We start from the raw sequence: 21,738 nt of genomic DNA, 5'->3' as shown, positions 1-21,738 counted from the left end.
CCACATCCGGCTTCTTCACCTGCAGGATCGTCTGAAACCAGCCACCCATACAGCTGATCAAACTTTGCACAACTGAAGAATTTCTGCACAAACTGTCAGAAACCTTCAAGGAAGCGCATCTGCTTGCTTGTTGTCCTCACCAGGGTCTTGAACTGAATGCAGTTCGGCGTCATAACCGACTTCAGAGGGCAAATGCTCACCTTTGATGGCCACTGGTACGCAGGAGAAGTGCACTCTTCACGGATAAATCCCAGTTTCAACTATACTGGGCAGATGGCAGACATGGTGTATGGCGTCATGTGGGTGAGTGGTTTGATGATGTCAACGTTGTGAACAGAGTGCCCCATGGTGGTGGTGGGGTTATGGTATGGGGCAGGCATAAGCTACGAACAACAAACACAATTGCATTTTATTGATGGCCATTTGAATGCACATAGTCACCGTGACGAGATCCTGAGGCCCATTGTCATGCCATTCATTGGCCGCCATATCCTCATGTTTCAGCATGATAAATGCACGGCCCCATGTCGCAAGAATTTGTACATAATTCTTGGAGCTGAAAATGTCCCAGTTCTTCCATGGCCTGCATACTCACCAGACATGTCACCCATTGAGCATGTTTGGGATGCTCTGGTTCGAAGTGTACGACACTGTGTTCCACTTCCCGTCAACATCCAGCAACATCCCACAGCCATTTAAGAGAAGTGGGACATCATTCCACAATCAACAGCCCAATCAACTAACTCTATGTGAAGGAGATATGTCGCACTGCATGAGGCAAATGGTGGTCACACCAGATACTGACTGTTTTTCTGATCCACACCCCTACTTTTTCTTTAAGTTATCTGTGACCAACATATCTGTATTCCCAGTCATGTGAAATCCATTGATTAGGCCTAAAACATTTATTTCAATTGACTGACGTCCTTATATGAACTGTAACTCAGTAAAATCTTTGTAATTGGTGCCTTTTGCTTTTCTATTATGTTGATGAGTAGTCAACGTATGCTCATGGTATTCTTAAGCAATAAGGCTTGAGGAGGTGTGGTATATGGCCAATATACCACGGCTAAGTCCTGTTCATAAGCACGACGCAACGCTGAGTGCCTGGACACAGCCCTTAGCCGTGGTATATTGGCAATATACCACAAACCCCAGAGGTGCATTATTGTTATTATAAACTGGTTTACAAAATAATTAGAGCAGTAAAAATAAATGTTTTGTCATTTATTTACCTGTTGTAAGCTTTAACAAAGTGTTGCAGGTTGTACTGGTTCATGTCATTCATGATGTGATGGCGGTAGGTGGCGATAAGGTCATGGTTGTTGGAGATTTCCTCCTACAGAGACAAAAATAAACACCTCCTCAGACTCTGTGATCTAGTGACACAGTACTGAACATTCTAAGCCAGCTGTGAACTGTCTTATATCTATGTAGCCGACAATTAGAATAGATTCAGTGGGATTATGTTGACGTGATTTGCAGTTTCAACCACTGTCTCTATCTGGGGGCTCACTGCTTACCTTTCCAAAGAGATGGCCGATGAGCATGTCAGGCAAAGGAGTGACCTGAAAAGAGATTAAAAAGCAGATTTATATCACAGCAACGATCAATCATATGCTGTATACACATACATAGTTATGTGATGCTTTGTTGAAATGGGTAGAGAATGTCCCAAGCTGATTGGGAGGGTGGGACTTTTGTGATTTTATGACAACTGTTGACAATGTAAAAACGGCTTTATAAAATCAAAGTTGATTGATTGTTGTGGATCTGTGGACTTTAGGAGATGTATAATACCTTGTTTGCAGCCCAGTCCATCCACCCCTCAGCACAGGGGTTGATATTAATCAGAACCAGGCCTTCCACCAACGTGGGGTAGTCCAACTAAAAACAGAAACAAACATTCGGTCACTGACTTCTTAATGGTGAAAATATTGTTAAAAGTACTCGTTGAAACTTCAAAGGGGTCGATTTTATTCACTATACTCATTGAAACCTCAACGTTTCATTACAGAGAGAGGTCAGATGTGGGTCAGTTAGGAGTTAAAACGTCCTTTGTATTCCTCCATTGCTGGGTATCAGCACAGTGAGACCCCACAGAGCCGGGTGTTTTGGTGCAGAGCCAGTCTAGAACATTCCACAGACTCTCAGCAAGCAGCAGGCTAAAGCAATAAGCAGGAGTGAACTGCCAAAATCAGCACAGCATCACTGGAAACATTGATCTCGGTTCTAATCCCGGTTTGATTAAAACTCTTCATAATGAAGCAAACTTAAGCATGATTGAAAGGGGAAATAAGGAAGGAGGGAGAAGGATATCAAACTCACAGCGAATCTTGCAAGGATGTAGGCTCCAGCTCCGACGGCCATTCCAATGACGCTCTTCAGACTGTGGTTAACAACAAACAAAGAGAATATCATCAGAATCTCTTTTTTGATCCAAAATGGATGCAGGTCTAATACACCATGGTCTGTATTCATAAAGCATCTCAGAGTAGGAGTGCAGATCTAGGATCAGTCTTAGTCATCATGATCTACAGGGCAAAACAGCAGCTCTAATCTGAGACGCTTTTTTATGTATATGAATCCTGAACGGTCAGCAGTGTAAACCCTATGGACTGGGTTCAAATGTATGAGGAGAAATACATTGCATAATGAAATTATCTGATCAATTTCAAAATCGTATAAAGTCCTTCTTTGGACTTACCCAAAATGCTTGAGGACCAGGGGGAGAGACTCAGACAGCAGATCCATGGAGGGGTACTCGTACCTGGAGAGAAAACAACAACCGTCAGGGGTAAAGTACTTCAATTATCAACACTTTACAATGTATCTTATCACAGCCCTCCATCTCTCTATTCCATCAATGGCCTTATACTGGATTCTGATATCTGTTTTTCACTTTGAATATCTCTCCTATTCAAGTGAAGTGTCAAAGCATTCAGGTAAAAACAAGCAGTGTAAACCAAGCTAATGATTTATCAAGAGAGTATAAATGTGTCACAAAAATAATCTAGATCAACAATAAAGAACTTTGATGGGGGCCACAAATAATCTGAACTCATCATACGGGGCTGCAGTTGCTCGCAGGTCTGTGTCATTTTCTTTTTACATTTTAGAGTTAATGTTGTGCAATTCACATTTTTCCATGGTGCGTAGAGAAAATGTTGCTGTTTTAAAGCAAGTTGCTGCAATTCTACACATTTTAGCATGGGGCGGAGAGAAGATTTTGCAATATTATAACTAATTTCATGCAATTCTAAAAATGAGAGAAATGTTTGCAGTTGTTGATATATCTGACTGAGACTGTATAAGAAAATCAAATGGGGCCCCACGGACGGAAATTCGACCATAATAACAAGTTTCGATAGCTGGACGCAAAACTAACTTAGCAATCTAAAAACGTACAACCAAATTTCGAAATTGCACCTTGTGTACTCTACTATTCTAACTCACAACAGTAAGACCCCGACTGAGTAAAAAAATACATATAGTAATAATTGATCTGGGGATCTTCAAAAGGAAGCATGGAGCCACCAGTTGCCCTTCCCTGATCTAGATTCTCTGGCAAACAGATGGAAAGGGCTGGCAAACAGACAGGCAGGCTGACCTACATTTGGTGCTAAGGCGAGGTGTGGCGTGGCCTAGGGTGGTTTAACGGTGGGTTCGATTCCGGTCCATTCTCTCCTCTATATTTCCCCTCAGATTTTTTTGTTGATTGGATAGTACTGTGAGATGATGCTAGGCGACTGGACTCACCCGGTAGAGAAGGTGTTGGCCCCCTCGTGCTGTCCAGGGGCATCGACATGGCACACAGCAAAGTGCTGCATGATCTCCTGCATGTCCTCATGTTGGAACATGGAGTCAAAGCACGTCTTGTCTGAAACAACATGGAGGGCAGGTACAAGATGTTAGTGATGAGGTCTCACATGATTTGTAGATGTCAGATTTCGAACACGGTGACATGGTGACCATTGAGTGTTTCTTCTCAACGTTAGATAATGCTAAGGAATAGATACATCTATTCCATTTACCATTATTTAGCCAATAAAGAGAACCAATTCTCTTTTACAACAATTGACTCAAGCTAAGTAAATTAACTGTCGTTGACCAGCCGTTACAATCAACAAACAGACGTTCTCATTCACAATGAAGGCAGTAAAACCAAAGTGCATGGGAGCTTTAGACTCACATTGGGGGTGACATTAAATATTATGAGATGAATTAAGCGTTTGAGGCTTACGGTTCAGTCCAATGTCATGGAAGGTGAGGATGACGGGGCGGTCTCCTTTGGGCACCCCCTTCATGGTGCAGTGGATCCTTCCATGGGGAGTCTCTACATCGTGCTCCTAAAGATGGAATAAACCACGGTTAGCAAATAGGGGTACCACAGAACTCAGTCAACTTTCTAAGAAAATATTATCCATAGCAAAAATAAACATTATTGAAGAACTCTACCCAACCTGGACAAGGTAAACCCTAAGCGAAACTGAGTTGAACTGCACCAAGGTATCCATGCTTAGCAGAGAATGGTTTTCCAGAACACTGTTCAAACGCACCAATACAGCCTATAGCTCATGTGGTGAGCCCTGAAGATGGCAGTGTAGAGAAAACTTTATTTAATTTTTTTACTTTGATCTGTATGTGTTTTATCTCCAATACTCAAAACATTGTAATCAGAATACATCCACCCACTTTAAGTCCTTCTGAATAAGAGCAAATGCTAAATGACCAAAATGTAAATGCTTCATCAGTAAGAGCCATTCAAAACAAAACACATGTATCCAACCTTCTGTGAATCAGACCATTGGCTCATGCAAAAGAAGTTAGCCTTTCTGCATCTAGTTCTTTCAGTATGTTCCGTTTCTCCAGAAGTCGTCAGCCAGAGCGTCTGGCTATAACGCTTCAAATAATCAACTATATTTAATCCAACATCATGATTTCTGACTGATGCATATTACTTCAAAGGGACCATTAATCCACAATATTTATCACAGTCTGAGATTTTCTCTTCATTTCAATCCCACAAAGGTATAAACAGACAAAAAGCTACAGAAGGTAAACAAGCCCAAGACTATCCATCAAAGCACACTATCAACTATAGACAGAGAGACCCAATAGTACTCACAGAGGTTTCAATCTCAGCCATAACACACTCCATGTCCGAATCCCCCTCAAGAACCATGTTTCCTAGTGCCTTTTTGGTCACTCGTAGGGAGTAGTGAACTGTGAACGGATGTAATGTTCTGAGCTATAGGTCGAATTGGTGGTAAGCTTCTGTAAAGGTGCTTATGAGGGGACTTGCCTGTGGGTTGTGTTTTATACCCCTGGTACTTACTACTCTGCATAAGACCTGGCCTCCCATGGTGCTTTGCACGGTGGTCAAAACAAGCTAATTCTAGCTGAAGAGATCCTTAAATTGGATCAGCACAATGTCAGACAGTGGGGCAGCATGGGATATTTAGTGAAGAGTAGTGCAAAGTGAAGAGCAAGCAAGCAATCAGATCAATGGGAATATACAAGAGCAATGATTAACCTTTAACCCCGTTTGTCAAAATCTCCTAATTTGTCAACACATCAGGCGGTCAAGAAAGTGACAAAATAGCACTGGCAACACTAGCAATATAATCAATTATTACTTTTCATAAGCATGTCTGAAGCCTTTATAGTGTATAAAGTCATAGTATGTTAAGTCTGTCTATGTGGTAATGTTTCAATAGATTGAAAATGACTAACTCAGGATCGTTATGGGATACATATCTTGTCTTATTGGTCTATTTCACAATAATCTGGGATAGCAATCCACCATTATCAACGAGGGAGAACCATCTTTATACTACTACTCCAGAAGATCAGAGACGATTGGCCCCTAGGGGGAATTTTGTTTGAGGCATTGTGTAAAGGTTCAACTTCATAGGTGGCCGGTAGCCTAGTGGTTAAGAATGGTGGGGCCAGTGACCGAAAGGTCTCTGGTTTGAATCCCTGAGCCAACTAGGTGAAAGATCTGTGCCATCAAGCAAGGCACTTAACCCTAATTGCTCCTGAAAGTCACTCTGGATAAATTACTTTATGTCATAAACCCCATACACTGACCAAAACTCTTACAAGAAAGGTAGTTAGATCCAGTTTGAGACCCTTAGGAGGGAGGTTAGGTGTAGTATAGAAGGTCAGGGGAAAAGTCAAAACCCTAATGGCACCCCTATTGCACAGCTTTTGACAAGATTTCTAGGGCCCTGGTCCAAAGTAATACACCACATCAGGAATAGGGTGTCATTTGGAATGTAATAAGAGTCAATTACATAACTGAATCCAGTTCAACCAAGGCTTCCCTCCAGTAAGAACATTCACATAACCTGTTTACATGACTAGAGGTAAACAACTGACGGCAGTGCCACCTAGGTAGCCAGGGCTAAATTAGCGGCCGTTTGAATGCAGACACATGCTGAGCTAATCCCAGACGAGGCCGGGGGAGAGGAGGAAGGAGGAGGGATACGTGTGGACCTAGTGTGTCTGAAGGCAGCCTCGGAACGGGACAGATGGATGAAGTGTCCCTCTACCTACGTCACTAGGGCTCCAAGACACAAGGCGATTTTGAACGTTGCCCTGGAAACCTGAGTTGACTAATCCTAGCCGTCGTGAGGGTCGGTTAGCACGAGATGGTTAGCTGCAGGGAGCATACCTCTACTGGCCTCGTTGATAACACTCTAGAAGGAAAAGCTGTTTGACTCTCAGGTTGAGAGGTATGAATCAGATATATTGGGACGTGGATAGGCTATTTGTAAAGGCAGTTCAACAAGTTAAGCATGATTGTTAGGTAGTGGTTTCCATGTGGTGCTATCCAAGGTCCTGAATGTACGTAGTTGGTACAGTATGCTGTACAGTTGAAGTTGGAAGTTCACATACACCTTAGCCAAATACATTAAAACTCAGTTTCACAATTCCTAACATTTAATCCTAGCAACAATTCCCTGTCTTAGGTAAGTTAGGATCACCACTTTATTTTAAGAATGTGAAATGTCAGAATAATAGTAGATAAATCATTCTATTTCAGCTTTTATTTCTTTCATGACATTCCCAGTAGGTCAGAAGTTTACATACACTCAATTAGTATTTGGTAGCATTGCCTTTAAATTGTTTAACTTGGGTCAAACATTTCAGGTAGCCTTCCACAAGCTTCCTACAATAAGTTGTGGGAATATTGGCCCATTCCTCCTGACAGAGCTGGTGTAACTGAGTCAGGTTTGTAGGCCTCCTTGCTCTCACACGCTTTTTCAGTTCTGCCCATACATTTTCTATAGGATTGAGGTCAGGGCTTTGTGATGGCCACTCCAATACCTTGACTTTGTTGTCCTTAAGCCATTTTGCCACAACTTTGGAAGTAGGCTTGGGTCCATTTGGAAGACCCATTTGCGACCAAGCTTTAACATCCTGACTGATGTCTTGAGATGTTGCTTCAATATATCCACATCATTTTCTTTCCTCATGATGCCATCTATTTTGTGAAGTGCACCAGTCCCTCCTGCAGCAAAGCACCCCCACAACATGATGCTGCCACCCCCGTGCTTCACGGTTGGGATGGTGTTTTTCGGGCTTGCAAGCCTCCCCCTTTTTCCTCCAAACGTAACGATGGTCATTATGACCAAACAATTCTATTTTTGTTTCATCAGACCAGAGGACATTTCTCCAAAAAGTACGATCTTGGTCCCCATGTGCAGTTGCAAACCATAGTCTGGCATTTTATGGCGGTTTTGGAGCAGTGGCTTCTTCCTTGATGAGCGGCCTTTCAGGTAATGTCGATATAGGACTCGTTTTACTGTGGATATAGATACTTTTGTACCTGTTTCCCCCAGCATCTTCACAAGGTCCTTTGCTGTTGTTCTGGGATTGATTTGCACTTTTTGCACCAAAGTACATTAATCTCTAGGAGACCGAACTCGTCTCCTTCCTGAGCGGTATGACGGCTGCGTGGTCCCATGGTGTTTATACTTGCGTACTATTGTTTGTACAGAGGAACGTGGTACCGTCAGGCGTTTGGAAATTACTCCCAAGGATGAACCAGACTTGGAGGTCTACACTTTTGTTTCTGAGGTCTTGGCTGATTTTTTTTAATTTCCCATGATGTCAAGCAAAGAGGCACTGAGTTTGAAGGTAGCCTTGAAATACATCCACAGGTACACCTCCAATTGACTCAAATGATGTCAATTAGCCTATCAGAAGCTTCTAAAGCCACAATTTTCTGGAATTTCCAAGCTGTTTAAAGGCACAGTCAACTTAGTGTATGTAAACTTCTGACCCACTGGACTTGCGATACAGTGAATTATAAGTGAAATAATCTGTCTGTAAACAATTGTTGGAAAAATTACTTGTATCATGCACAAAGTAGATGTCCTAACTGACTTGCCAAAACTATAGTTTGTTAACAAGACATTTGTGGAGTGGTTGAAAAATGAGTTTTAATGACACCAACTTAAGTGTATGTAAACTTCCGACTTCAACTGTATGTCAAGTCAACAGATAGTCACACAAACTAATATTACAGCAGGCCATACTTTTTCCACTTCAGATTACACAAAGGGTGTGGTCATCTCTTAGTATCAAAGAGCCCAAAATGTGGGCAAATCTTCCACCACAAAACGCTAAGGGGCACCAAGTGCTGCAAGATGATATATAAATCATTGCCCACCAGATGGGGCTAAATAATACTGAAATATCATAACCTAATCCACGTGGAAACTCATTGAGAGTAGGCGCTACACTGAAACAAGTGCATCATGTGTGAATTTTTATGGATATCTAAGTGTGGACCATAGGGACATACCTTTATCACAAGTTGTGCTACAGCCTCTCTCAACCCCTAGAAATGACAGAAACAGAACGGTTATATAAAGTTGAAGGGATACTTCAGGATTTGTTGAATGAAGCTCTTTATCTACATCCCAAGTAAGATCAACTTGTGAATACCATTTTTATGTCTCTGTGTGCAGTTTGAAGGAAGTTGCTAACTAGTGTTAGCACAATTGCTAACTAGGGTTAGCACAATGACTGGAAGTCTATGGTAACTGCTAGCATGCGAGTAGATACCATAGACTTCCAGTCATTGTGCTAGTTAGCATTGCCTTGCAAAACTACCTCTAACTTCCTTCATACTGCAAAAATCCCAAAGTATCCCTTTAAATTAAGCAATTAAGATATGATAACAAAGACAATAATTGTCCTTTGGGCTGAATTATGTTTTAAATATAAAGAAAGTGACAAATTAATTTATGTATCCATAAGGACCAGTTTCATTGTACTGTGTACATATTTCAGACAATTCCTGACATGCTAAACAGACATAATTCATCTATGGAGTTCAGCTGTCATATAACAACAAAGTGTGAGCTACATGGTACTACTGGGCAAGGTATAGAAAGAGTGACAGGTAGAGCCTCTAGGATTAGTGCAGATGTCCCCTTCTGCAGCTGCTCTGTGGCTGCATCCTGTATGTAGTATCCTGGACTGTAGTGTACTGTACAGTGTAAAGTGCTGTGGTGTTAGCGCCAACCACAGCCCGTGTCAGGTAGGGAGGGGCTTTGGGATGCCAGTTCAGTGGGGGAAAAGGCCAGGGGGCAATGGGTTGTTGTTGACATGTTATAAAAAAAAAAAAAATTGCACTTGTCTTTTCCTACTAGCACTGACTTTGCTGATAAATACTTTGTTGAGGAAATGTATACTTGATATGATACGTTCTTGTCTCACATAGCTATCTTAAGATGAATGCACGAACTGTAAGTCGCTCTGGATAACAGCATCTGCTAATGACTAAAATGTACATTTTTCACAGACAAGTAAACCGCAGGCTATACATGCAAAGCAAATCATGTGTCTACTTACTGGCAATTCCCTGTCAACGAGCAGGGGAGCTTTTGACGCAACCTGGATATCATCCATGTCTTTCAATTGAGGAAACCTGGAGGGAGAGAGGGATGGGGGGAGAGAGAAAGAGAAAGAGAGAAAGAGGAGAGGGAGAAAGAGAGACTTATTTAGACCCATGCGGACTGGTTCAGCCAGTGGTGGAGCGTTCCTTCATGTTTGGAACCTTTCAATGAAAGGAATTTTCATATTACACACATGCCTTTCTGATCCTGAGACGTTTTTTGAGATCATGTTATTAGGATAATAACTTACCACTGAGAAAAACACTGATACAATCTCGTTAAACAGGTTCCAATGTGGATTTTATATGTACAGATGTAGGATCTTAATTTGAGCCAGTTTGATACAGCAGGAAAATAGCCATGCAGCAACAGGAAATGTGAATTATTATGTGGATTATAATGAAGAGACATTTTTTTGTAGGGGTTGATACAATTTTTTGTTACGGCAAATCAAGTCTGACATTTTTAAGTGGAACCTACAAACTTCAGAAGCGCTTTTAAACCTTGAATACACAACATGTTTGCTGAGAAAATTCTCAGCTAAAAAGTGTGATAAAATTAAGATCCTACATCTGTACACACCCCAACCAACCAAAAGGGAGAAAAGGCCTTTTCATTTCCATGACAACAGACTGTACAATTAGAATAAATTCTTATTTAAAATGACGGCCTACACCGTCCAAATTTGGACGATTCTGGGACACCCAATCACAGCCGGTTGTGATACAGCCTGTAGCAACCAATACAAGTTAATAACAAGTTTATTACCTGTTTTTTTTACAAGTTTATTACACGTTATTACTAAAAAAGGCGTTACAAAGCCAAAGTCGCCTTTCACCGCGCTACATTTCCTATACTTACATTTAACTGTATAGCAGTACACCAGGCCCTATAGCTACAACTACAGTTTCCAATGCATTCTAAACCAAAATGAACTCAAATGAACTCTTGTGAGAGTCGCTCCAGCTGCTTGCTATTTCGACAGAGGCGAGGGAGAAACGAAATCAAGCTGCTGTCTGCAGTTCATGCTGTTGTGGATCGTGATGCCATTTTGGTAGGAGTGGGAGCTCTGCTGTGCATGCTAATCAAATCAGATGGTAAACAGACGGGGGCTTTGTGTCCGGCAGGCCAAGGCAGGACAGGCAGGCAGGCCGAGGCAGGACAGGCCAGGAGTCAGGCTCTTCCTCTGTGGTGTGGTGGGCTAACTGGGCTTGGCCGGCTCACAGGAAGCTACTGACAAGTCACAGCTTCCATAGCTCCCTTCACACACATTCTCTGTGACTAATCCTCTCTCATACCCTCTCAGTAAATCTCTCCCTCTTCCTGCCTCACTCTTTCTTGCTGTTGCTCTCTCCCCCTCTGTCTCTTCCGCTCTCAGCTATAACAATATATTTTGCATCTGATCTACCTACAGGTTTCAGATGCGCCTCTACAGGTTTCAGATGCACCTCTACAGGAAGTGATTCATTTTCGGGCATCTGGCCAGCTTTTCAACAAAACAGCTTCCTGACTCTAGGGCTTTGTCCCAAATAACACCCTATTCCCTATGCACTGCTGGTCAAAAGTAGTGTACTACATAGGTAGTAATTTGGGATGCACTTCAGCCAGGCCTCACAATAGTGCAGAGAGGAAGAGGAGTATAAAAAAATATATATATTTTTTTAAACTGGGAAATATTTATTCTGTGGTTTTTAGGAAAAACCTTCTACTGCAAATCAGATGCGCCTCTACAGGGTAATCTTTAACTTGTAGAGTGCGCTAAACATTATTGGTAGTCTTAAACAAATTTACTTTGAAACAAAAGTATGCACCTCACACACATGGTCATGGGCAAAACAAGAAGACACCTGTACCATGTCAGATATAAAATTGAAATGTATTACATTTTGAGTCTGCATCCCAATATTACACTTTATATACATCAGAGGAGACTGAAATATAACAAAACTGTGACATACTGTGTGTCAATTTTTTTAAACGCAATAATCTTTATTAATTATGAAATTATGAAAAATATTAATAACATTCCACTCATGAGGCTAAAAGGGGCACTTTTGGTCACTGACTGCATGAAAGGGCTACAGGAAATGATTCATTTTCGGGCATCTGGCCAGCTTTTCAACAAAACAGCTTCCTGACTCTAGGGCTTTGTCCTAAATAACACCCTATTCCCTATGTAGTGCTGGTCAAAAGTAGTGTACTACATAGGTAGTCATTTGGGATGCACTTCAGCCAGGCCTCACAATAGTGCAGAGAGGAAAAGGAGTATAAAAAAAAATATATATATATTAAATATATTTCTTCTGTGGTTTTTAGGAAAAACATGGACGCCTTCTACTGCAAATCCTTTGTTGGAGAAACTGTCCGCCAGCTCCCACTGACATTCCAACATTCAATTCAACTGAAAGCATGTGAGAGAAGTTACGTAACCATAAATAATCTGGAAATTCAGATAATAGAAAATAAAGTCATTTGTATTTACAGCAACACGGTTAATCCTACTTAACATAGGCAAGTAACATTAAACCCAAACCAGTTTCCAGACCTGTAAATAGGCTAAGTGCTGAGCAAGTAGTTTGAGGCCACTAGGCAAACCTATTTTTACAAGATAAGATTCCCTTCTGACACCCCTAAACTAATCTTTTACCTGGCAGTATCAAACACCTCTCAGGACATCAGTAATGTCTCATTGAGATCCACATGGGGCACCTCACAAGTACAGAATTCTCTCCCAATTCAATTAAAATGGCTTTATTGGCTTGGGAAACCAAAATCCCTCTCGCTTTCACTGCCCCCCTCTCTCTCCGTCTTTCACTGCCCCCCTCTCTCTCCGTCTTTCACTGCCCCCCTCTCTCTCCCCGTCTTTCACTGCCCCCCTCTCTCTCTCCGTCTTTCACTGCCCCCCTCTCTCTCCGTCTTTCACTGCCCCCCTCTCTCTCTCCGTCTTTCTCTGCCCCCCTCTCTCTCTCCGTCTTTCTCTGCCCCCCTCTCTCTCTCCGTCTTTCTCTGCCCCCCTCTCTCTCCGTCTTTCACTGCCCCCCTCTCTCTCTCCGTCTTTCTCTGCCCCCCTCTCTCTCTCCGTCTTTCTCTGCCCCCTCTCTCTCTCCGTCTTTCTCTGCCCCCCTCTCTCTCTCCATCTTTCTCTGCCCCCCTCTCTCTCCATCTTTCTCTGCCCCCCTCTCTCTCCGTCTTTCTCTGCCCCCCTCTCTCTCCGTCTTTCTCTGCCCCTCTCTCTCTCCGTCTTTCTCTGCCCCTCTCTTTCTCCGTCTTTCTCTGCCCCTCTCTCTCTCTCTCTCTCTCTCTCAATTTAATTCAATTCAAAGGGCTTTATTGGCATGGGAAACACGTTTACATTGCCAAAGTAATTGAAACAGATAATAAACAAAAGTGAAATAAACAATATAAAATTAACAGTAAACATTACACTCACAAAAGTTCCAAAGAAATAGAGACATTTCAAATGTTGTATTATGGCTATATACAGTGTTGTAACGATGTGCAAATAGTTAAAGTACAAAACGGAAAATAAATAAACATAAATATGGGTTGTATTTACAATGTTGTTTGTTCTTCACTGGTTGCCCTTTTCTTGTGGCAACACAGGTCACAAATATTTCTGCTGTGATGGCACACTGTGGTATTTCACCCAGTAGATATGAGAGTTTATCAACAGTTGATTTGTTTTCGAATTCTTTGTGGATCTGTGTAATCTGAGGAAAATATGTGTCCCTAATATGGTCATACATTTGGCAGGAGGTTAGGAAGTGCAGCTCAATTTCTACCTCATTGTGTGGCCAGTGTGCACATTGTCTTCTCTCCATTTAGGGCCAAATGGCATTCTAGTTTGGAAAGAATTAACAAAAAAACTGAGCAATGTGTCAAGTAATTATCTTTTTGTTTTCTCGTGATTTGGTTGGGTCTAATGGTGTTGCTGTCTTCGGGCTCTGTGGTTTGTTTGTTAACAGAGCTCCAGGACCAGCTTGCTTAGTGGACTCTTATCCAGGCCATCTCTCTGTAGGTAATGGCTTTGTTATGGAAGGTTTGGGAATCACTTCCTTTTAGCTGGTTGGAGAATTGAACCACACTTTTCTGGATTTTGATAATTAGCGGGCATCTGCCCAATTCTGCTCTGCATGCATTATTTTGTGTTGTACAAGGAGGACATTTTTGCAGAATTCTGCATGCAGAGTCTCAATTTGCTGTTTGTCCCATTTTGTGAATTATTGGTTGGTGAGCAGACCCCAGACCTCACAACCATAAGGGTCAATGGGTTCTATAACTGATTCAAGCAATTAGCCAGATCCTAATTGGTATGTCAAATTTCATGTTAATTTTGATTGCGTAGAAGGCCCTCAGATTGTTTACAGCTTTGAGGAAGTTACCTGTTGCACTGATGTTTAGGCCGAGGTATGTATAGTTTTGTTAGTTACTCTCCAACTGTGTGGGAATATGACAATGACAGTATTGCCACAGATACAGCTGTGTGGTGGTCAGCTACGTATCAGATCCTAAGCTTCCTGAGTTCCTTTCACTCTTCTACAATTTGTGCGTAGACATGGACAACAGACAATTCACTAAAATAATCTTGGCCTGCAGAAGTGAGACTGCCTTATGCAATCATCCAAAACAGGAAATATTGGAAGGATAAAGTGTCTGCGTTACAAATATTCAACACTTTCTGACTGAGAAGGCCTTACATGTTGAGATCGACTGCTTAAAACCAGATAATGTAAGTTATATGTTACAAAACACCAAATCTCCTCTACTTTGTTCACAAAACCCATTTGTGGCTTACTGATTGGAATTGGGAAGCAAAGTCTCCCTTTTAGATAGCTAGAATTAAGGCCACTGCCACTCTGCCTTTCCCTTCATATGGGTTAAATCCAGAAACCAATCCAGCTACATCTACACAAACAATGATTACTTCCCTAATCTTTCGTCGCCCATTTAATCTGTCAAATCCCCTCATTCTGAAATATTAGCAGTAGGGCAGGCTGCTGCTAGCTAAATTAAGCTCTTACAGACATACATTTTGAAATGGTAAAAGATATCAAAATGTATGTGCGTGGCTCATACTCGGGGGATGATACACATCCGAGTTATTTTTGTCTCCATGCACACTAACAGGACCCTCCCTACACACTTACCCACACTGACACTCCAACACACACTCACTCCATCATTTGCTCTCACACACACACACAATATGCACATACATTTACACCCACTCACATTTACACCCACTCACATTTACACCCACTCACATTTACACCCACTCACATTTACACCCACTCACATACAATCATCATATATGCTGCTGCTACTTTGTTAATCATATATCCTGTTGCCTCGTCATCTTACCTCTATACATATCTACCTCTATCGATCCAGTATCTCTGCACATTGTAAATATGGTGTTGTAACTGACCCTGTATATAGTATGCTTGCTTACTTAATCATATTCTTCTTATTTTTATATCTTCTGTGTTTTGTTTCTATTTTTAGTATTATATTGTTATTGATTACTGCAAAGGCATTTCACTGTACTTGAGCATGTGACATTAAAACATGATATAGTTGGTCTGTGGGTACCACAAAAACATACACTAATAAGGCAAAAGGTTGAACCAATTCAAATGAGAGGGGATCTCTTGCGATGCTACAGAAAATGAAGGATGGGTATTTCACTACTAGATGTTCACTGCATAGGCCATCTTACTTTGGACTTAGCTACATTCATTAGTGATAGCTGCCAAGCATACTTGTGAAAACAAAAATCATGTATCATAATTGAAAAAAATATCCTCTCAATCCTGAAAGACCCTGTCCTTGTTATATCTCTTAAAAAACACATGAATAAGAAACTGGAAAATGTATCTTGAAATAGTCAGAACACTGACATTACTTCCTAATGAAAGAGACAAATATTGTCACATTGTCATGCCATCTTAATGTCACACTTCTGCATCTTCTGCCCATGCTGTCACATCCACAATTGCTTGCTTGACTGTAGGCAACCACCCCTGGGTATTTTGACTACACATTCTAATAAAAATACAAACGCAAACTTGTGCATGCACTATTACACAAACAAAAGCAGAAGGTATACGGTTGTTTAGTTATGAGGTAGAGGCGTCCACAGAATCCGGTCACGCAGCCACTCCATTGTTGAAAATGTAAACAAACAATCTTCCTGTGTGGCTTAGCGGTGCTCGTGGCACGTGCACAGCAGCATGTAATATGTTTAGACGCAATAGCAGCTACACTGGCACGAGCATCTGGACAGTTTTAAAATGACCTATATATTTAGGACCTGCATTTAATGTGGAATGCGTTGTAATATCCTTTAAATCTACCAATTTAAAAAAAAAAATACATTTCGACTTTCAAATATCTGACTGAGTGGAAGTTATAACATCAAAATAAATACTATAAAAGGAATACAAAATGTGAAAAATATCGATATCACTGTAGTCAATGAAAGTACGATTTTATACAAACCAGAAACCAAAATAAAATGCAGACTTACAAAGTGTAAAGATGTCTAGAAATTACAACGTCATAATAATTATGATAACCATACTCATCGTTCTATTGTATGCAAAATAACTTACCTGTAAAGCTTGATTGTCCACTGGTGATCACCCACAACAAGTCCTTAAACACTCTTTAAATGCTTTGCAAATCGCCTCAGTACTATTTCTTCACTATAACAAAGATTTGGTTATTTACTACGTGCAATTGAAGCGCGGATGTATCGGACGTTTATAAAGACCTCAGACCAGCCTCTTTTCCCTTCTCCACTTGCTATTGGGCAATATCACTGCATTTGGTAAAACAGCTACACTGTTTACAGCGGTTGCACGACAAAATGGGATGACACAGAGACTGCTGATTAAAGTGTGTCAATAGCACAGTTGTGGTGAAGTATTAGTACATTCACTTCTCACCTCTTAACTACATGTATATCTCCGGACATTTGTGCATTTATGTAGTGCAGTTATTGCATTTACTCATTTTGCAACGCGTTTAGAATCAGAGAGGGATCACTTTGATGTGAGTTTTTTGGGGGGGGAAGTTTGTTAATTTGTCAACAGTCCATGTTTTGTGGTTAGATGATAATTCCTGGGATATTACTTGGGTACACTTTCACTAAACAGTGGCTGGGTGTGTACTGGAATCTTGGCAACCCTGTCGTATTTATATGAGACCATGCCAAACTAATTAATCTGCTTTGAGTTTTAAGGGGAAAGGGAGTCTGGGATGTATTTCTCACTCCCTCTGTATGACTTTGTCAACCGGCAAAGTGCAACTTTTAAGCTTTGGAAGAGGAGGAGGAGCAGGAGAATGCCTGCAACCTTGGGTTTGTATTCTCCAGAGAGTAGCTCTGGTCCAGGTCAATGATGCACGTTCCTTCACTAAGGATCACACACTCACGCCCTGGACCAGAGCTACCCAGAGATAAGTCTGTATGAAGGGAAGCCATACCCCTTCCCTCAGCATTTCTGGATGGGATATTGGGGATCCTGTGCAGATAGTGTTTTCTATCTCTGTGTTGTTCAATCAATACTAGAACCAATACTAACTCCAGTTTGACCTCTGGTCAGAAGTAGTCCACTACATAGGGAATAGGGTGCTGATTGGGACGCAAGCATGATCTAGGGAGAGGTACTCTTGTAACGGATGTGAAATGGCTAGCTAGTTAGCGGGTACGCGCTAGTAGCGTTTCAATCAGTTACGTCACTTGCTCTGAAACCTATTAGTAGTGTTGCACTCTACTTGACTGATTTACACTGTATGTGGTCAATAACATTTGTAGCTTCTTTGTCCTGATAGATCCTGTGTATACGATCATCCACACTTATTTGACAAATAACACAAATGTGGTTTCATCCATAAACTGTTGAATTGGAATGACTGTGTCTGTGTGTAAAGTCTCTGGGGCAATACAATGCCTTCACTGTGGTTTTGTAAATGTGAAGCCCTCAATAGGAACACGTGGAATACAATGGACGCGTTGGATAGAAAATATAACCATTATGCTAATCACTAAGTCACGAAGTACTAGACCAATAAACTGAATAAGAGCCAATGACGATAGATTCCTAACAACATTGTAGTTCCCCCGGCCACATTCAAGTCATACTACACAGAAAACATTCTTTCACTTCAGCAAGTCAAGTTTCACTACATGAAGTTCTGATTAGCAGCGTTTTACATACTTACAAAGAGACAGGGCCATATTGAAAAGAGAAGTCTGCAGCATAAATTATGTACTACAAATATAACTTCAGTGTTGAATGATGCTGATTCTCAATAGATTTCAGTTTTGAGCTAATAGAAGTTTTAGGACTCTGTATTTGGGTCAAAGTGTCTCAACACTTGATAAGAATGGTGGACTTTTACCTGGCTGATTACAGTGTTTGTGAGAGCATTCAGAAGACCTGTGTGTGTGTGTGTGTGTGTGTGTGTGTGTGTGTGTGTGTGTGTGTGTGTGTGTGTGTGTGTGTGTGTGTGTGTGTGTGTGTGTGTGTGTGTGTGTGTGTGTGTGTGTGTGTGTGTGTGTGTGTGTGTGTGTGTGCGTTGCATGTATGCATATGCAGCTGAAAGAGGGCCATGGACATGCCCTCGAAACCCACATACAATATCTGGTGTGTGACATGTACCAACAGTTACATGTCAGTGTGATATGTTAACCTAAGTCCTACTATCCCAGACTCTGGTTATGTGGGGTGGTGTATATAACTTTCTGAACGGTAATTTATTTGATGTATTTATTAATTATTTTATTCATCATCATCATATTGTAGCGTATGGCGGGAAGGGAAAACCTGATCGCTGCGTGAAAGGCAAACACCCTAGGTTCATAGAGTATCAGTCTGTTTGAACTGTGAACACACTGGGTTCATTTATTCCTCTACTGCCTTGATCTTCACTGCAAATGCCCTACATGTCCTCTTTGTCCCACCTCACCTCACCTCTCTCTGTAATGAGATTAAATATCTATTGGATATGTAAGAGTGAACCTTTCTCCCCTCACCCCAGGTTCATGGGAGATAAGGAAACAGGTTAACCTTTCTCCCCTCACCCCAGGTTCCTGGGAGATAAGGAAACAGGTTAAACTTTCTCCCCTCACCCCAGGTTCCTGGGAGATAAGGAAACAGGTTAACCTTTCTCCCCTCACCCCAGGTTCCTGGGAGATAAGGAAACAGGTTAACCTTTCTCCCCTCACCCCGGGTTCCTGGGAGATAAGGAAACAGGTTAAACTTTCTCCCCTCACCCCGGGTTCCTGGGAGATAAGGAAACAGGTTAACCTTTCTCCCCTCACCCCGGGTTCCTGGGAGATAAGGAAACAGGTTAACCTTTCTCCCCTCACCCCAGGCTCCTGGGAGATAAGGAAACAGGTTAACCTTTCTCCCTTCACCCCAGGTTCCTGGGAGATAAGGAAACAGGTTAACCTTTCTCCCCTCACCCCAAGCTCCTGGGAGATAGGGAAACAGGTTTGAGTAGAGAGAACATGTAGGTCTTTAGTCTGTAGTACACTCTTAGAAAAAAAGGTGCTATCTAGAACCTAAAAGCGTTGTTTCGCTGTTCCCATAGGAGAACCCTTTAAATAACCCTTTTTTGTTCCAGGTAGAACCCTTTTGGTTCCAGGTAGAACCATGTTGAATTCCATGTAGAACCCTTTCCACACAATTCTCCTATGGGAACAGCCGAAGAACCCCTTTGGAACCTGTTTTTCTAAGATTGTACTCTTCAGAGGAAGGAAGGATATTAATTCATAGACTTTTAGCAGACATTTTTTATTCTTAAAGCAACTTACTACTGTACTGTACTGTGTGTGCATAAGCCTGTCACAATGTCATCAGGATATCAGTTTAGCCTGGATCAAACCAGCCATCAGCATTAAGAGGTAGAGCGATGCAACTGGGGTGTTACAATGACAAGGGCTTGTGACTCAGACACTTGTGACATGACAGTTACAATAGATTGCATCGTAAAAGCTGGCAAGGCCAATGGTGATAAGATAACTAATTTTGTGAAACTCTTTCCATTGATGGTACTTAGCATTTCCACAAGAACACAGAGACATCCAACATAAACAACCAGAGAAGGTGATTTTAGGGATGATGACACAGCAGTCTCTATTATTGTGCCATAGAAAACACATTTCCCCTTCACCCTATAACCTTATAAATGATGAATAGTGCCTCATAGACAGTTCACTGTGCAGTATGATGTTCAACTGTAATCTCTACAGACGGATCAGCAGTTGTTGAGATTAAAAATGTGATGTGAGTATGTATGCATTCCAAATGGAACCATATTCGCTATGTAGTGCACTACTCTTCACCAGGGTCCATAGGGAATAGGGTGCCTGTAGTGCACTATGTAGGGAATAGGGTGCCAGTAGTGTACTATGTAGGGAATAGGGTGCCAGTAGTGTACTCCCCCACCTTTGGAAGATCTGTCTTGCCGAAAAAGGTTATAACCAGAAAGGTTAACATCAGTATTCAAAACACTCTTCCTTAACCACGTCTCAGTAATGACCAACACATCTGGATTGGAGCTGTGAACCCACACTTTCAATTGATCCATTTTAGGTAATAAGCTTCTAGTTTTAACGTGCAGAAAACCCAGGCTTTTACTAGAGCAGAAATCAGTGAAACAGATATCAGAGCACAAGTCAGAATTGGGGCTAGCAACTGTAGATGATGGGCCAGGGTGTACATGCACATTTCCAGATATTATCAACAGTAATACAATCAAGGCATGGCAGAGGACAGGGAGAGCTCTGCAGTGCTGATTTATGACATTTGAATGTGCATTAGATGGCAACAATATCATATTATACTGCAATTTCATCAGGTAACAAAAGCCAGCAAGAGGTGGTTAGAATAGGATGGGAGGTAAAAGTCTGAATAACCAATAGAAAGTCAGAGTCCCGAGTGTGGGAACAAACATAGTCTGTCCCACGGTTGGGTAAACAAGAAAGTTCATAGTCAACAAAACATGCAGGAGGCATGAGGCAAATAGCAAAATGCACAATAAAAAAAATATACGTATATATATTTCAAATATATATAACAACTTGGGGCTAGCCATTGTAAGTTCAGAGTCACTCGCCCCAACAGTGCCTGTGTGCCGGAGGCGAGCGAAAGCTCGGGAGAGAGGGGGGCGTGTGGTGGGGGTAGCTGTACCAGACAGGGAGACAACCAGGGCAGATGGTGAACAGATCGCCAGGTGGAATTTGAGCAGCAGTGCAGCAGGCAACAGGAGTAGGTGTCATACCCACTTGGAAGAAGCTTTTATTTCTGGAGGCAGAACTATGTAGGGAATAGGGTGCCAGTAGTGCACTATGTAGGGAATAGGGTGCCAGTAGTGCACTATGTAGGGAATAGGGTGCCAGTAGGTAAGCAAACAGAGTATGCAATAGATTTGGCCAGATGTAGGTCACATCTAACTAGTGTTGTAAATGATGTACCAGGCAAAGCGTGGCCAAAACCATGTCCTTTTGTCAAAGATCAGGACGTGTGAATCATGTATTGAGGCAAGTCTAAAATAACCTTTTGATTTGCGCAATATAGCCTAATCATTTCACTCTAACCGTCCTACTGCTTTGTGAACAACTATGAGCAGGACATGAACTGTGTGTGCGGATGTAAATCAAACAAAATATATGAGGTGAATAGGTTGTCAGTGGTGGTCTAGATGGCTATTACACGCATACCTAGACCACAGGAGGCTGGTGAGGGGAGGACAGCTCATAATAATGGCTGGAATGGAGTAAATGGAATGGTACCAAACACGTGGAAACCAT

The 21,738-nt window shown here is 41.7% G+C and overlaps 1 protein-coding gene across 2 annotated transcripts in view; it reads right to left on the bottom strand.

Annotated features, from left to right (window-relative positions):
- LOC120022223 (protein NDRG1-like) overlaps window positions 1-18,252 on the bottom strand; it is a 34,051-nt gene extending 15,799 nt beyond the window's left edge. The window contains exons 1-10 of one of the 2 annotated variants that reach the window (XM_038966104.1): window positions 18,144-18,252; window positions 9,874-9,949; window positions 8,819-8,854; window positions 4,244-4,349; window positions 3,760-3,880; window positions 2,708-2,770; window positions 2,329-2,389; window positions 1,801-1,887; window positions 1,524-1,568; window positions 1,236-1,339 (exon numbers count right to left, since the gene is read on the bottom strand). In XM_038966104.1, the coding sequence (XP_038822032.1) occupies window positions 1,236-1,339; window positions 1,524-1,568; window positions 1,801-1,887; window positions 2,329-2,389; window positions 2,708-2,770; window positions 3,760-3,880; window positions 4,244-4,349; window positions 8,819-8,854; window positions 9,874-9,930 (680 nt within the window). In that variant the 5' untranslated portion in view covers window positions 9,931-9,949; window positions 18,144-18,252. Of the gene's footprint in view, window positions 1-1,235; window positions 1,340-1,523; window positions 1,569-1,800; window positions 1,888-2,328; window positions 2,390-2,707; window positions 2,771-3,759; window positions 3,881-4,243; window positions 4,350-8,818; window positions 8,855-9,873; window positions 9,950-16,531; window positions 16,714-18,143 lie in introns of those variants that run through there. The other variant, XM_038966103.1, reaches the window with a different exon arrangement.
- Window positions 18,253-21,738: the final 3,486 nt, after the last annotated feature.

The sequence above is a fragment of the Salvelinus namaycush genome, chromosome 27 (assembly GCF_016432855.1).
Source record: "Salvelinus namaycush isolate Seneca chromosome 27, SaNama_1.0, whole genome shotgun sequence".
In the NCBI taxonomy this organism is placed as follows: Eukaryota; Metazoa; Chordata; class Actinopteri; order Salmoniformes; family Salmonidae; genus Salvelinus; species Salvelinus namaycush.
Note: the sequence above shows the minus strand (reverse complement) of the source record. Positions and strands in the feature narration are given on the sequence as shown.